This window comes from Fukomys damarensis, unplaced genomic scaffold, assembly GCF_012274545.1.
Source record: "Fukomys damarensis isolate Sample0158 unplaced genomic scaffold, DMR_v1.0_HiC HiC_scaffold_30, whole genome shotgun sequence".
NCBI classification, from domain to species: domain Eukaryota; kingdom Metazoa; phylum Chordata; class Mammalia; order Rodentia; family Bathyergidae; genus Fukomys; species Fukomys damarensis.
In genome coordinates, this window is record NW_022900942.1 from 4021012 (window position 1) to 4035754 (window position 14743).

Here is a 14743-nt window from a genome sequence, read left to right on the forward strand (position 1 = left end):
TACTGGGCACTGGGCGCGGGAGGCAGAGCGGGCGCAGGAGCTCCCGGCGCGGCCTCTGGGGGGTGCGAGGGCCGACGCCGCTCTGCGTGTTTTATTTCTTTTGCGGTGCTACGAACTGCACCCAGGGCTTTTTAGGCTGAGCTGGTTTTCCAAAACCCTCTTAAGTTTATTTTTCTATTGGTTTCATTGCGCCGATGCTCTTGCCTCAACTGGGCGCGGGAGGCAGAGCGGGCGCAGGAGCTCCCGGCGCGGCCTCTGGGGGGTGCGAGGGCCGACGCCGCTCTGCGTGTTTTATTTCTTTTGCGGTGCTACGAACTGCACCCAGGGCTTTTTAGGCTGAGCTGGTTTTCCAAAACCCTCTTAAGTTTATTTTTCTATTGGTTTCATTGCGCCGATGCTCTTGCCTCAGCCTCTGGGGTGCTGGTTTGTGTGGGTTTTTTTGTTTTTTTTTTAAGCGTAGAAAAAATTTATTGAGGGAAAGAAAGCTTCTAAGAGACAGAAGGGGGTCCGGAAAGTGTGTTGCCCCCCCCCCGTGTGCTGGGTTTACAGGCGTGTTGCTACGCCCTCCGTAAAAATAAATGTTTTTGCGGTGGGGAGACCAGGTCTGTTAAATTAGTTGCTGCCCGAACTGAGCGCAGACTTGGCGATCTTGCCTCGGCCTCCCCGAGTGCTGCTGAGATGACAGGCTTGCACCCGGCATGCCGGACTTAAACTGTAGTTGTACTCTGCCCTCCCGTCCCTCACCCGGGAGACTAGTGCTCCCCCGAATCGGGCCTTTCTCCTTTGAGCTCTCTGGCGTACAGTGTGGCTGGCAGTGTGCTTAGTCAAGTGGCAGGGCCTGGGCTAGCACACCCTGAGCCCTTTTTTGTTTGTATGTGTGAAGCATTTATTTTGGAGGTAGGGTTTCACTGTATCGTTAATGCCGGCCTTGAACCCACTGTGTACCCCAAGCCGGCCATCCCAGAGGAGGAAGAGCCCAGGCAGCCGTGTCCACGAAGAAACTTAGAGCTGAGCCCTTTGCCACTGATGTGGCAAGGTGCTGAGCTGCTTTCTGCTGCTGCTGCTGCTGCAGTGGGAGGTTAATGTCTGGTTGCTTCCTCACTTTTGCCTGACAGGCTAAACATGCCTCCCCTAGGCTTCCCAGGCTTTCCCCTTCAGGAAGCTCCTGAGGAGAAGCACCTGGCCAGCTGTCTGACGTGTCTTGCATTTCAGGTCTAAAGGGCGGTGGCCCCAGTGGCGGTGGCAGCGGTGGTATGAACGGGACTTCTTTCAGCTACACATTCCACGGAGACCCGCATGCTATGTTTGCGGAGTTTTTTGGGGGGAGAAATCCCTTTGACACCTTCTTTGGGCAGCGGAATGGGGAAGAAGGCATGGATATTGATGACCCATTTTCTGGCTTCCCCATGGGCATGGGTGGCTTCACCAACGTGAACTTCAGTCGCTCCCGCCCTGCCCAGGAACCTGCCCGCAAGAAACAAGATCCCCCTGTCACCCACGACCTTAGGGTCTCCCTTGAAGAAATCTACAGCGGCTGTACCAAGAAGATGAAAATCTCCCACAAGCGGCTGAACCCTGACGGAAAGAGCATTCGAAATGAAGACAAAATCCTGACCATCGAAGTGAAGAAGGGTTGGAAGGAAGGGACCAAAATTACCTTCCCCAAAGAAGGCGACCAGACCTCCAACAACATTCCTGCCGACATTGTCTTTGTTTTAAAGGACAAGCCACACAATATCTTCAAGAGAGATGGCTCGGATGTCATTTATCCTGCCAGGATCAGCCTTCGGGAGGTAAGGACAGGAAGAGCTGTTGCCTTGCAGGGAGGGAGTAGGGACTGCTTTCCCCAGCTGTCCTGTCTTTGCTCCAGAGATGTTTTCTGAGCACAGGGCCATCTGGCCAGGGTCCATGCTGCTGGGCCTTCTCTGATGGTGACATGGGTAGTTTTAGATACAGAGGCCTGGACAGAAGTCAAACTTACTGTCTCCCATTTAATATCCCTTTTCTTTCCAAGGCTCTTTGTGGCTGTACAGTGAACGTCCCCACTCTGGATGGCAGGACCATACCTGTCGTGTTCAAAGATGTCATCAGGCCTGGCATGAGGCGGAAAGTTCCTGGAGAAGGTCTCCCCCTCCCAAAGACACCGGAAAAACGAGGGGACCTTGTCATCGAGTTTGAAGTGACATTCCCAGAAAGGATTCCACAGACATCCAGAACCATCCTTGAGCAGGTTCTTCTGATATAGCCAGCTGTGTTCCCGAGGACTGACAGGGACTTTTCCAGAGCTCAAGGTTCTCCAGACCATGCTGCCCCCCCCCCAACGGTGGCTGCACAAGGGCGGGAGGGCCCAGGGAGGGTTATTGTGCTGCTGGGTGTTTCCAGAGAATATATTGCAATCTTTCAAAGTTGTGCTTAAGTGGTTTTTCAAGTGACAGGGTGGCAAGCGATGGGACCAGCAGGAAAAGCCATCCAGTCTCCCTGATGGGTCCCTCAGCCCTCTTGGTGTGGGCCCATCCTCTGCTCCCACAGCTGGACTCAATCCCCCTGTAGTCCCTTTGCTTCTAGCTGTGAGGCAAGTGCCAGACAGTTGCCCTCCAGTTGCTGTTGAGTGATGAGTCCCTGTTTTATCCTGTATTTGTCTCCCCCCTCCTTGTTCTTCCCCTGAAGAATCCTGTCTTCTCTTTGGCCATCTCAAATTGAGAACCTGAAGCAACTGCAGAACTGCCTGGCTGGCACCACAAGCAATACCTCGTCCCAGCAGGACCAAAGGCACCGGCCTCCAGTGAACAACAATTCTCGAAGCCCTCTCTTCCCCCAGGGTTCCAGGTAGCCTGGCCAGAGCCAGCGTCCTCACCTGCAGCTCCTGTGAAGCCGACTGCACTGACTTCCGGGTTACAGTCTGTGCCTGCTCCGGAAGGAATTCCTCTAGTGTACCTGGGGCTTACCAGTGGCCCAGGTAATTTTTTGTTTAATGGACTCTGGACTCTCAAAAGGAACTGATCCTTTTGAATTTTGCACAGCCCTAGATATCCCTTTTGATAAAAGGGTCTTTGCTTCTGATTACAGGAGCACTGTGGAACTTCTGTAAATATGTTTTTATAATTCCATGTACAGTTGGTGTGCACTCAAATGAAAATAGTCCACGGCAGCTGCTCCTCTTTGTATAGGGCCATAATGGATTTCAGAAGAAACTTTGGGGGTGGGGAGAGGTCAGAATGAAAATGTCTGTTCTCTGGAGGCCAGTCTTGGTGCTCAGACCTTTAGATTCATTGTACATTGCCACTGCCGACAGACCAAAGTGTGTGATTTGTCATGCAGCATGACAGCATTAAAGACTGATGCTAAACCTCAGGGGAGTGGTCCTGCGACTCTTGTTTGAGTGCTCAGCTGTCAGGGTGAGGTGTGTGGCCGAGGAGCCTCCCCTCCCAAAAGCAGACGGGTTGGGAGGAAGCAGAAAGGGCACCCCCCTCAGGGCCAGGGTGAGAGAAGCCTTCCCGCCACCCACAGGGAGAGAACAGCAGCCCAGCCAGGCCCGGGGTGCCCAAGAGCGGTGGATCCAGCCTACCTGGGAAGGTTAGGGCCACAGTCGCCTCCTCCAGGATCCTTACTTCCTCTGGGAATTCAGTCCCTGGGGCCGAAGGGAGGGGCAAAGTGTACTTCCTGATTGTCTGTGGCTGCTGTGCTGGCCAGGCAGGCTGTGTTGGGCAGGCCTGGTAGAAAGAGAACTAGGCATCCAGCCATCACTGCGGGGAGCCAGGCCAGAGCTGCCCCACCCTGAGAAGACCCATTTCCTGCCCCACTGGATATGCTGGCTACTGATGTGTTAGCTCTGTCATTTTTTTAATTAACTGGTTTTCTTACAGGGTGAGTAATTACACAGTCTTAGAACAATGTTTTGCTACGAAGTAGATTTTATTGGTGTTTGAGTATTTTGATCTTCAGTGCTAGGATAGAACACAAGGCCTCTTTCCAGCTAAGTACCTCGCTACCTCTGAACTCAGTACCCAGCCATGCTGCAAAAAACAAATTTAACTGCATAGAAAACCAACCAAAACGTTATTTTTCCTTCTAGCTGAAATAGCTTTGGAAGTGCAGAGGCAGCACCACCCAAGAGGACCCTGCTATAGAGGGAATGTTCTTTGTTTTTTGAGACAAGGTCTTGCTATACACTTCAGGCTGGGGTTGAACTTAAGCAATCCTGCCTCAGTCTCCTAAGTGCTGGAATGACAGGCATGCGAGATACTATGCCTATCCATGGCAATGTTCTATAGCATTTATTCGTTTATTTTTGGCTTTTTTATTTTAATTTTTTTGAGACAAAGTCACGAGTAGCCCAGGCTGGCCTTGAATTCACAGTGATCCTCTTGCCTCAGCCTCCCGAGTGTTGGGATGACAGGCGTGCACCACCATAACTGGCTTATCTTTTAGGTTATTTGAGAGTCAACCAAGCCAGCTGGGTGTGGTGGTGGACGCCTGTCATCCCAGCACTCGGGAGGCTGAGGCAGGAGGATCGCTGTGACTTGGAGACCAGCCTGGGCTACATAGTTCCGGGTAAGTCTCAACTACATAGTGAGACCCTGTCTCAAAAAACAAACAAAAAAAGTCAACAAAGCTAAAATTGTTCTGTAGTAGTGGCTCCAGCCACAAACACTGCTCAGCAGTTACACCTGCGTGTGGCTAGTGGTATCCAACAGTGCAGATCTAGAGGGCTTTTAACAAGTGTGACTCATGGGTCACTTCTCCCTGAGCAGCCGTGTGATGTCAGGAGTTGCCATCCCCCAGGTGAGCCCCTGGGTCATCAGAGCAGAGAACGAACTTGGGGAGGGTATCCTTGAGTTGGATGACCTGGTCTGGTGAACTGAAGTGCAGATCTGGCTCTGGTCATCAGGGCCGCGTCTTCCTTAGTCTTCAGCAGAGGCCCCTGAGAATTTCCTGCTGAGGAGCCCTGAGCAGAAGCACCAAAGCCTGGGAGCAGGTTGGGATTCTGGGGAGCATCTTGTAGTAGGGCTGGGGTGAGGCTCCACCTATCCTACCTGCCTAGTGTTTCTGAGGCCCTGGCTTCCACCCCAGCATGTTTGTAAAAACAAACAGCAGGGCGGGGGATTTAGCTCAGTCAAGCCCCTGCCTCCCTTGCAAGTGCAAGGGCCTGAGTTTGATTCCCTACCCCCCCCCCAAACAGCAAAATTCTCAGAAACGCATTTGCCAGACATGGTGGTGCAGACCTTATTCCCAACTACTGAGGAGGCCGAAGCAGAAGGACTTCCAAGTTCAGCCCAGCCTGGGTAATTTAGTGACTCAGCAAGGCCCTGATTGAGCAAAAGAAACAGTGTAGCTTAGTGCTGGCAGGGGTAGAGCACTTGCCTAGCATGTGCAGGCCATGGGTCCCATCCCTGGGACCTTCGCGCACAGGCACAGCCTGTGGGGAAGGCTATGCTCCCTCCCTCCGCTGGGCCTGCGGGTACCTTTCCCCTGCATCAGGACAGACGCCCAATGGCACCATAAGTCTGCTCCCGTTTTTTTAAAAAACATGTTTTTGTGCATCCAAGGCAGAATCTGCACTTACATAAGCATAAGTATAATTTTTAACTTTGCAGTTTCACTTTTTGGCTGCATTATCAAAATACAAAACTGGAAAGTACGCAGAGTAAAAATCTTCCCTCCCACCCAGGCATTTGTTTCCACCCCAACAAACATTCCCGGTTAGTCCCTGGGCCTGCAGAATGATACACAGAGTCCGTTCTCCCTCCACAGGGGGTACCTCCCCAGCCCTTTACCCCACACAGCAGACGCTACCCAAGCAGGAGCAGACAGGATGTTTTTGTTCTGTTGTGATCCAGGGCCTCCACACTGAGCTTTGTCCCCAGCCCATTTTTTTATTTGTTTTTGAGACAAGGTCTCCCTAAATTGCTAAGTTGCCCAGGTTGGGTTCCAAATTGCAGTCCTCCTGCCTCGGGCTCCCAGGGAGCACCACCGCGCCCTGCCAGTTCGCTGTTCAGTGACCTCAGTCCTCTCCAAGCATCCCTGCTTCCAGGTTCAAGTCCCAGCCTGACCACTCTACCAAGTGACTTGCCCCTCTGTGCCTCTGTCTCACCGGTAAAAAAGGTGTAAGAAAGGGACACCCACATACGCAGATCACACACACACCAGCATGATAGTGGCATGAAACAAGCCGTGTGTGGGTCGTGGTTATCTTTCACCCCGTTACGTGAAGGTGTCTTGGCCCCAGCGTGTGAGTGAACACAGGTGAGTCTGCATTCTCAGGTCCCTGTTTTTTGTTAAGCACCCAAACCACACCGGGACAAGCCATGCAGGTGCAGTGCAGCCTCAGCTCCACCCCGCTGGAGCAAACCATTCCTGCATCAGGTCTGTCCTCCAGAGCCTCTTCACCAGGAGCATCAGAGTGGAGGCTCTAGGGCAGGAAAAGCCTGGATCGAGCCCAGCTCCTTCACTTTGCACTTGGGCAAGAGACTTCCTCCCTGAGGTTCAGTGTCCTGAGACTTTGAAAGGTGGGGGAAATCTCTGGAGGCCTTGCAGCAGCTGGTTTGGTCGTGGGTCAGGGCAGCTGAAGAGCATGGTGATCAAGAAAATTCTCCGGGAGCTGGGTGTACAGCAGCACATGCCTATAATACCAGCACTCTGGAGGCTGAGGCAGGACGATTGCCCCAAATGCAAGGCCAGCCTTGACTACGTAGTGAGACCGTCTCCAAACAAAAGAAAGGAGGAAACAAAATTGTGGAGCTGGACATGTAGGACTCAGTCGTTGAGTGTGTGCTGAGCATGCTCAAGACCCTAGCTTTGAGTCCCAGTAGTGAAAAATAACTAGCTGATATCTTTAAAAATTTAGCAGAAAACATGCCCTTAACTAAATGGCTATTCTTAGCTGCAGGTGGTGGTACACACCTATAATCCCAGCATCTTCGTAGGCTGTTGGGAGGATCACAAGTTTGAACTCATCCCGGATAACATAATAATTTAATGAGACTTCACCTCAAAATAAAAAGGGAGAGAGTGAGGGATGTAGCTCAGTGCTAAGACTCTAGGATCAATTCCAGTGCTCCTGCACCCCAAAATGTATTACTGTCAGCACCTATCCATTTTAGGAACATTTACTTTTCTATTTATTTGGGGGGAGTACAAGGTCTCATTATGCATTCCAGGCTGGCCTCACACGACACTGATCCTCCTCCTCAGTGCTGGGATGATGAGTGTGCACCCCCATGCCTAGCTGTGACTGGGTATCTACTGAGTCCCTCTTGTGTTCTGGTCCTGTTCGTCACGCTCGTTCACAGTAAGGAACAAAACTGGCAAAAAACTCTTGTCCTTCGCCTGGGAAAGTAGCTCAGTGGTAGAGAGGTTGCCTAGCTTGCACAAGGCCCTGGGTTCCATCCCAGTCATGTAGCAAAGGAAGTCAGGAAGGAAATTTCTATACCTTGAGGAACTGATGGTCATCAAGGGAAGGTTGAAAAATATGAATAAATAAAACGTTCACTTTGCAAGACAGTGCCGAAAGTAATGGAGAAATGGGAAACAGGTAGGTGGAGAATGTCGGGTACATTTTAAAATAACACAGCAAATGCCTTGACAAAATGGTGACATTTGAACAGAGATGAAAGAGGTTTGAGAGCAGCTGAGTGAGTACTTTGGGAAGAGCATGCAGGCAGTGGGAAAAGTATGTACAAAGGTCCTGGGGCAGGAGCAACCAGGAGCCCAGTAGGTTGGGGTGTGGCAGAGAGCAGAAAGAGGCAGGAGAGTAAATGATGCAGGGCCTGTGGGCTACACCTTGGTTTTCTGCTGAGTGGCAGTTTGCAAGGATTTAAACATTTTTAAAAAATAGGATCTCTGTATGTCTACATGTAGTTCGGGCTGGGCCTTGAACCATGGTCCTCCTTCCTCAGCCTCCTGAGTGCTTGGATTACAGGCATGCACCAGATTTGAGGTGTTGTTTTGTTTTGCATTTCTTTGCTTGTGGCAGGGCCAAGGGCAGGAATGTCTATATTTTAACTCAGGGGATGAGACCCAGGGCCTTTACAATAAGCTACATCTTAGATTTTTTTTTAGTACTGGGCAACAGACTCAGGACCTTGCGCTTGCAAGGCAGGCGGCAGCACCACTGAGCTAAATCCCCAGCCCCACCCCCCTTTTTTTTGGTTTTTTGAGACGGGGGTCTCATTGTGTAGTTGAGACTGACCTGGAACTCACTATGTAGCCCAAACTAGTTTCAAACTGAGAGATCCTCCTGTCTCAGCCTCCTGAGTGCTGGGATTACAGGCGTGTGCCACCACGATAAAGTCTTGCGAAGTCCCTAAATTGCCCAGGCTGGGTTTGAACCTAAGATCCTCCTTCCTCAGCCTCCCAGAGCACTGGGATGACAGATGTGTGCTGCCACGCCCACCTTTGTTATTTATTGTATAACTTCAATTCCCTGAGAATGTCGCTGGTGCCTTAAAATTGCAATGCACCGGCCGGGTGTGGTGGCACAGGCCTGTAATCCTAGCACTTGGGAGGCTGAGGCAGGAGGATCGCTGTGAGTTCGAGACCAGCCTGGGCTACATAGTGAGTTCCAGGTCAGTCTCAACTACATAGTGAGACCCTGTCTCAAAAAAGCCAAAAATAAATAATAATAATAATGATTGCAATGCACCAAACTTCCATCTCAAAACAGCACAATACAAGGGCCAAGGTTTTGGCTCAGTGGTTCCACCGCCTGCCTCAAAAAAAGCAAGATCCCAAGTTCAATCCCTGGTACCACAAAAAACAAAACAAAACAAAATAGCACAATACAAACAATAAGCATCTCGATTTTCTACTCAAACCCAGATGTTCAAGTTCGCACACTCCTCCTGTACCCAAAGATCTGAGGACGTTTCAAGGTCTGCTGATTCCTTGTGGGTTTCTAGGCGTGGAGTTTGCTTTCTGTGGAGTTGTCAGACTGTGATTACTCAGCAAAAATACCCCGGAGAGGAGAGACAACCTCACAGGGACGATTGAACATTCCCTTCCTGGGCAAACCTGAGTTGCCTCAAGGTCAGCACATAAATTCTAATAAGCTCTGGACATCCAGTGCCCAGAGTGACTCCCAGCTAGGAACTGGCCTTGGAGAGTTTGTTGAATGACTAATTTGATGACAAAATGATTCAGACGAGAATGCTTGCCTCTATTTCTGGAGAACCTCTCCCTGCTTTGTGATTCATGAATGAGTCGCCGGTACGGTTCCTGACAGACAATGGAAGAGCAAGATACTGGGCCTGGGAGACCCCCAGAGAAACAAGCATGGCAGTTGGCGGTGGGGGGGTGGGGCCATGATGCTCACAGTGTGCTGGGAAACAGAGCTGGAGGTTTTAGCTTCCTATGGTTGCAAGGGTACCAATCCCCTGTACAAAAAAAAAAAAAAAACAACAAAAACAAAACATCAGAAATTTAAACTGGGCCTGGTGGCACATGCCTCTAATCCTAGCACTTGGGAGGCTGAGGCAGGAGAATCTCTGCAAGTTCAGGGTCTGGGCTACATAGTGAGTTCAAGGCTAGCCTGACATAGGCTATCTAAAAAAAAAACAAAAAAAAATTAAAAAAAACTGGAAGATATATTTGAGCTTACAGGGACCCCTTCTGTGAGGGCACATGGTCACCTAGGGGTCCTGAAACAGGAGGGATGAGACAGCCGTGGGTGTTCATGCACTCCACCTGGCGGCTGTGGGGAGAATAACAACTAACGGGGCTAGTCCACTAGGGCCCAAGGGGGTGGGTGGGAGAGAACTCAAGATGCAATTGCGTGGGCCAAGGATTTAGCTCAGTGGTTCCACCGCCTGCCTCACAAGCACCAGGACCGGAGTTTGATCCCTGGTACAAAAAAAAAAAAAAAAAAAACATGCTATTGGTTATTGGTTTGGCTCTGTTTGGAGAGGGACAATCTTGCCAAATTGCCCAGGCTGGCCTCGAACTCGCAGTGATCTTCCTGCCTCAGTTTCCCCAAGTGCTAGTCTCACAGGCCTAGCTCAGAATGTGTTTTGCGTTGCAGGGGGAGTTGTAGCTTGGGGTTGCTGTGCTCCCCTGGCTCGCCTGTGGCCCTGGCTTCCATCCCCAGAGTGTTGCCAGAACGCACAGACAGCAGAGGCGGGGTTCCCGGGAGGCAGGAGTCCAAGTGAACCCCAAGTTCAGGGCCCTGGACAGGTGAGACAGCCTTGAGCTGGGAAGGAGGGTCGAAGGATAGGCTTGGAGTGTTCATCCGACCACGATTCAGAGGGGCTCAGCCTGGGGTGGCTTTGTGGAGACAGAGTTGGAAGGCACTCGTCAGCTGTTGTGGCAATGCTGTCCTCCATATCTTTCTCTGTTGCTGCCCACGGCCCCACAGAAAATGTGAGCTGAGTTGCTGCTAAATTTTACAAGCCTTCTTAGAACCCAGTGGGCAGGGGAGCTGTGAGCTGGGTACCATGGCTCAAACCTGTCATCTCAGTACTTTGGAAGCCTGAGGCAGGAGGATCTTCATGAGTTCCAGGCCAGCCTGAGCTACATAGTGAGACTCTGTCTCAAAAACAAAGAGCACTCCAGGGATTTAGCTCAGTGGTGTCACTGCCTGCCTCCCACGCACAAGGTCCAGATCCCTGGCACCAAAAAACAAACAAAAAAAAAAAAAACAAACTAAAACTAAAACAAAGAGTAAGATGGGGGTGGGGCCGCAGGGGGTGGAGGGCACAAGCCCCTGGCTTCCCATTCCCCAAAACTGCAAAAAAAAAGAAAACAAAAGTCAGTGGCTATGTCCCTCCCTCTCACATCTTAGTCTTCAGGTTGAGGAGTACAGCCCGTTAGTCACGGTGCAGATCTAGGATGTCTGCAGGCTGGGTGTTCACAAGTGACTGGATCTCGGGGCACTGTTCTCAGCAGCGGATCTACCCACGGGAGAGCTCAGGATTACCATGCTCTTGGAGGTGAGGCCTGGCTGTAGGTGGTCACTGGGCTGTGACCTGGAAGGCTGATTCTTGTTCCCCGCTCCTCCCTTCTCTGTTTCCTGGTCACCAAGATGTAAGCCACTGCCCCTCCACCAGGTTCCTCTGCCAAGCCGGTTCTGCCTTGAAACTGGGCCCCTAAAACCCAAAATGAACCTCTCCTCCTTGAAATTGTGGGTGTCGGGGATTATGTCCCAGTGGTGACAAAGTGACTAAGACACCACCCAACAGAGGGATGTTTCTGGATTGTCTTGGGACTGGACTGCAGGCCACACCCATGAGTTGCTGTGTTACTCTGAGCCAGTGTCTTCACCTCTCTGAGCCTTAGTCTCCTGCTTCGAGAATAGCAGTGAAATCACCGCAGCCTCAGGAGTTTGGGATGATTGGGTGGGAAGATATGGAAAAGCAACTAGCACACAGCCTGGCATGCAGCCAGAGGCCAACACAGCCTGCTATTTCTGTTCTGTTCCCATTATGACACGCTGGGTTCCTTCCCCTCCATGTCCTCGGTTAATCATAACAGCTGGGGCTCATTAAATGCTTATTATCTGGAGCATCAGAGGCTCTAGACCTGGAATACTTCCTTTAATCGGAACAGGAGTGTCACAGCCTTAGGAGGCAGGTCCCATTATTGAGTCCCATTTCATAAAAGAGGAGACTGAGGCACAGAGGAGGAAGGAACTGCCCAGGGTCACAGAGCTGGTGAGCAGTGAAAAGTAAGACTGGAGTCTACCCACATCAGGAGGTGGAGTACGATTGGAATAAAGACACAGGAAAAGCAAAACATAAAATGAATAGAAGAAAATGCAGAGGAATAACTTTGTAGTCTACTGGAGGGAAAGACTGTTTTTGTGTGTGGCAGTTCTAGGGATTGAATCTAGGGTCTGTGTGTGATAGGCAAACATCCCACCACTGATCTACCTCCAAGCCCAAAAGTGGTTTTAGTTTGTTTGTTTGTTGCTTTTTGGTGCTGGAAATGGAACTCAGTATCATGCTTGTTACATTACCCAGCCATGAACCCATGGACTTTTAAAAAAATTCAGTACTGGGGATTGAGCCCCAGGGCCTTGGCACTGAGCTGCATCCCCAGCCCTTTTTATTTTTTTAAATTTTGAGACAGGGTATTGCTATGTCACTAAGTTCCCCAGGCTGGGCTTGAAATTGCAATCCTCCTGCCTCAGCTTCCCAGAAGACTGGGGTGACAGGTGAGATCCACCACACTGTTTGTTCCCCAGCCTCTTGTCCACTTATTCATTCATTCATCTAATTGATTGATTGGTTGATTGATTGATTTTGCCATGTACAACTCTGATCTGTTTGAAGAGTTCAGATCCGTGACTTCGTAGAGCCCTCCTTGATCTGGATGTACGTGGCTGTTTTCTCATAATCAGATTCAGGCTCGGCACTTTGGACACTGCCATTGCAGCAGAGAACACATGAAATTGGTACTTGGATCGCCTGGATAAAGTACCACTGTTCACTTTTTTGTTTTGTTCTGAGACAGACCCTCAGTATGTAGCCCAGGCTGCCCTTCTGCCTCAGCCTCCTGAATGCTGGGATTACAGGTGTGTGCTGCTAAGCCAGCCCAATGTCAATTTTGATTGCTTGGCTAAGGTGGTGACTGGTACATTTCTCCCCTGTACTCTACAGTTTCTACACAATGCATTATCCTTTTCACAGCATCATAACATTGGAAAATCAAAATGGAACCACTGCGAGTCAGAAACCATCTGTAAAAACTGCCTTTCCCCTGTTCTAATTGAAAATGCAGTCTGTGAGCTGATCCTTTGAGACTGTGTGAAATTCACTTCCCCAGTGATAAAACTTGCCTCAAATCAACTAATTCCTCTGATGGCTGCAAAAATGGTGACTTTTTCTAATTTAATCTCTCCTTCTGTATGTAGCAGCTGGCATGCCAAAACCGGGATTTTTTTTTTTTTTCTTTTTTTGAGATAGGGTCTAGCTATGTAGCTCAGGCTGGCCTCAAACTCGCAGCGATCCTCCTCCAGCCTCAGCCTCCTGTGTAGCAGAATTAATTCCAGGTAGGCACCGCCATGCCTGACTCCAGAAGTCACACTCAGTTCTGAGCTCCTCCCTAACTGGGCTCCCAGTCCGTTCTCAGGGGTGCCTCCGGAGCTGTAAAACTGGTAGGCGGTGCCCCGCAGGCTCTGCGCCCTTGGGCTTCCCCAGAATCTTCTCTCTGGCACTTCCTTAGCAGCCAATGGAAGAAGCAGGTGGACTCGGCTCAGGACTCTGCAGCCTGGGTCGTGTTGTCCTCATCCCCACACACCTCTCTCCAAGCGTGCAGGAGGGCAAGCTCCAGCAGGACGGTGGGCACTGCCGCTCGGTGGGGTGGCAGAGGTCAACAGAGCCGGAAGGGAGAGACAATAGCTGCTCCTGCTGCCCGGCGGCGTGGTAAGATCTATTTGTGAGCTGGGTGGGTCCACCCAGGCGGCCTTCAGCGGCTCAGCCCAAGGCCCAAGCTCTTTCACTTTCCCCTCCTGGGGAGGCTGGAGAGCGCTACAGGTCTCCCTGAGTACTTCAAAGACCCACCATTCCAGGAGGCTCACACAGGATGTCAGCCCCTAACTAGGGGTCTCTAAGAGCAACTACCAGAATACACCTCGCCCTCAGCCCCAACCCCACCTGTTCGGGGAACTGAGTAGGTGTTCAACTAATCAAACCCGAATACAACCTCCCGCCCTAGTCTTCCAGTCCATTGTGCCTTTTCTTGAGGCATGACAGTACGCACCTGTCACCCAGCCCTCAGGAGTATGAGGCAGGAGAGTCGCCACAAATTCGAGGCTAGTCTAGGCGACGTAGCGAGTTCAAGACCAGCCTGGGCTACACAGTGAGACCCTGTCTCAAAAAACCAAAATCAAGGGCCGGGGATTTGGCTTAGTGGTCCCGCTGCCTGCCTTGCAAGCACAAGGTCCCGAGTTCGATCTCCGGTACAGAGGAAACAAAGCCAAACCACTGTGCTTTTCACACTGCTTGGCCAGGTCTCCACATTACCGTATCCTGCGGTGTACTGCAGTTTCCTGTATGGTCTGCAGGCCTTGCACACTGCCAGCTTTTGGAGGTCCGACCGAGCCTGGCACGGAGCACTGGGCGCACTAAATAGCTGATGAATGAATGAACGTCTAAATGAATGCTTTTGTTCTTTGTCCCTTGCAAGCAACAGGGACACCCGGGACCCTCCCCCTATTCATGATGATGAATGCATCTTTCTATCCTCCCATAGCACGGCTGGGCTGGGGCAGAGGAGGCCGGGTGGGAAACCAGGTCGGGGGACCAGGGCCTCCCAGTGTGGCAGAGGAGGCCGGGTGGGAAACCAGGTCGGGGGACCAGGGCCTCCCAGTGTGTCTGCTTTTCTGGATGCTGGGAGTTCACGTCCTCTCCCCGAAATTCGGCCCTGGTCACCTGACTCCCACCACCAATCCCCGGCCCTTAACACCAGGGCACCCCAGACACACACTCGGCGATCAGCACGTGGTCCGGAGGTCCCAGCTTCCCATTGGCCGCTCGCCTGCTTCCTCCCGCGCGATTGGCCTTGGGCCCTGGCGCAGAGCCCCCCTCTGCAGCCCCGCGGTGGTACAACCCGCTGAGGCCTAGGCGGGGCGGCACGGTCCACTGTGCTGCTGGGAGGGGAGTGTGGGAGAGACGGGCGTGGCGGAGCGATCCCTCTGGAATGTTTCCGTCGGTTCCTCCCAAAGTGGGAAGGCGCGGATTGGACGCAAGCGAAGTGTGGTCGCGGCTGATTGGCCCTCGCTGGACGCGGGCCCCGCCCCGTGGCCGACGCT

The 14743-nt window shown here is 51.6% G+C and overlaps 1 protein-coding gene across 1 annotated transcript; it reads left to right on the plus strand.

Moving 5' to 3' along the window:
• The first annotated feature begins 526 nt into the window (after positions 1–526).
• Positions 527–2540, plus strand: Dnajb1 (DnaJ heat shock protein family (Hsp40) member B1). Its single transcript, XM_010613449.3, has 2 exons — positions 527–1793; positions 2015–2540. Exons 1-2 carry the CDS (start codon positions 1254–1256, stop codon positions 2243–2245), a joined length of 771 nt encoding a protein of 256 aa, XP_010611751.1. The 5' UTR covers positions 527–1253; the 3' UTR covers positions 2246–2540.
• Positions 2541–14743: the final 12203 nt, after the last annotated feature.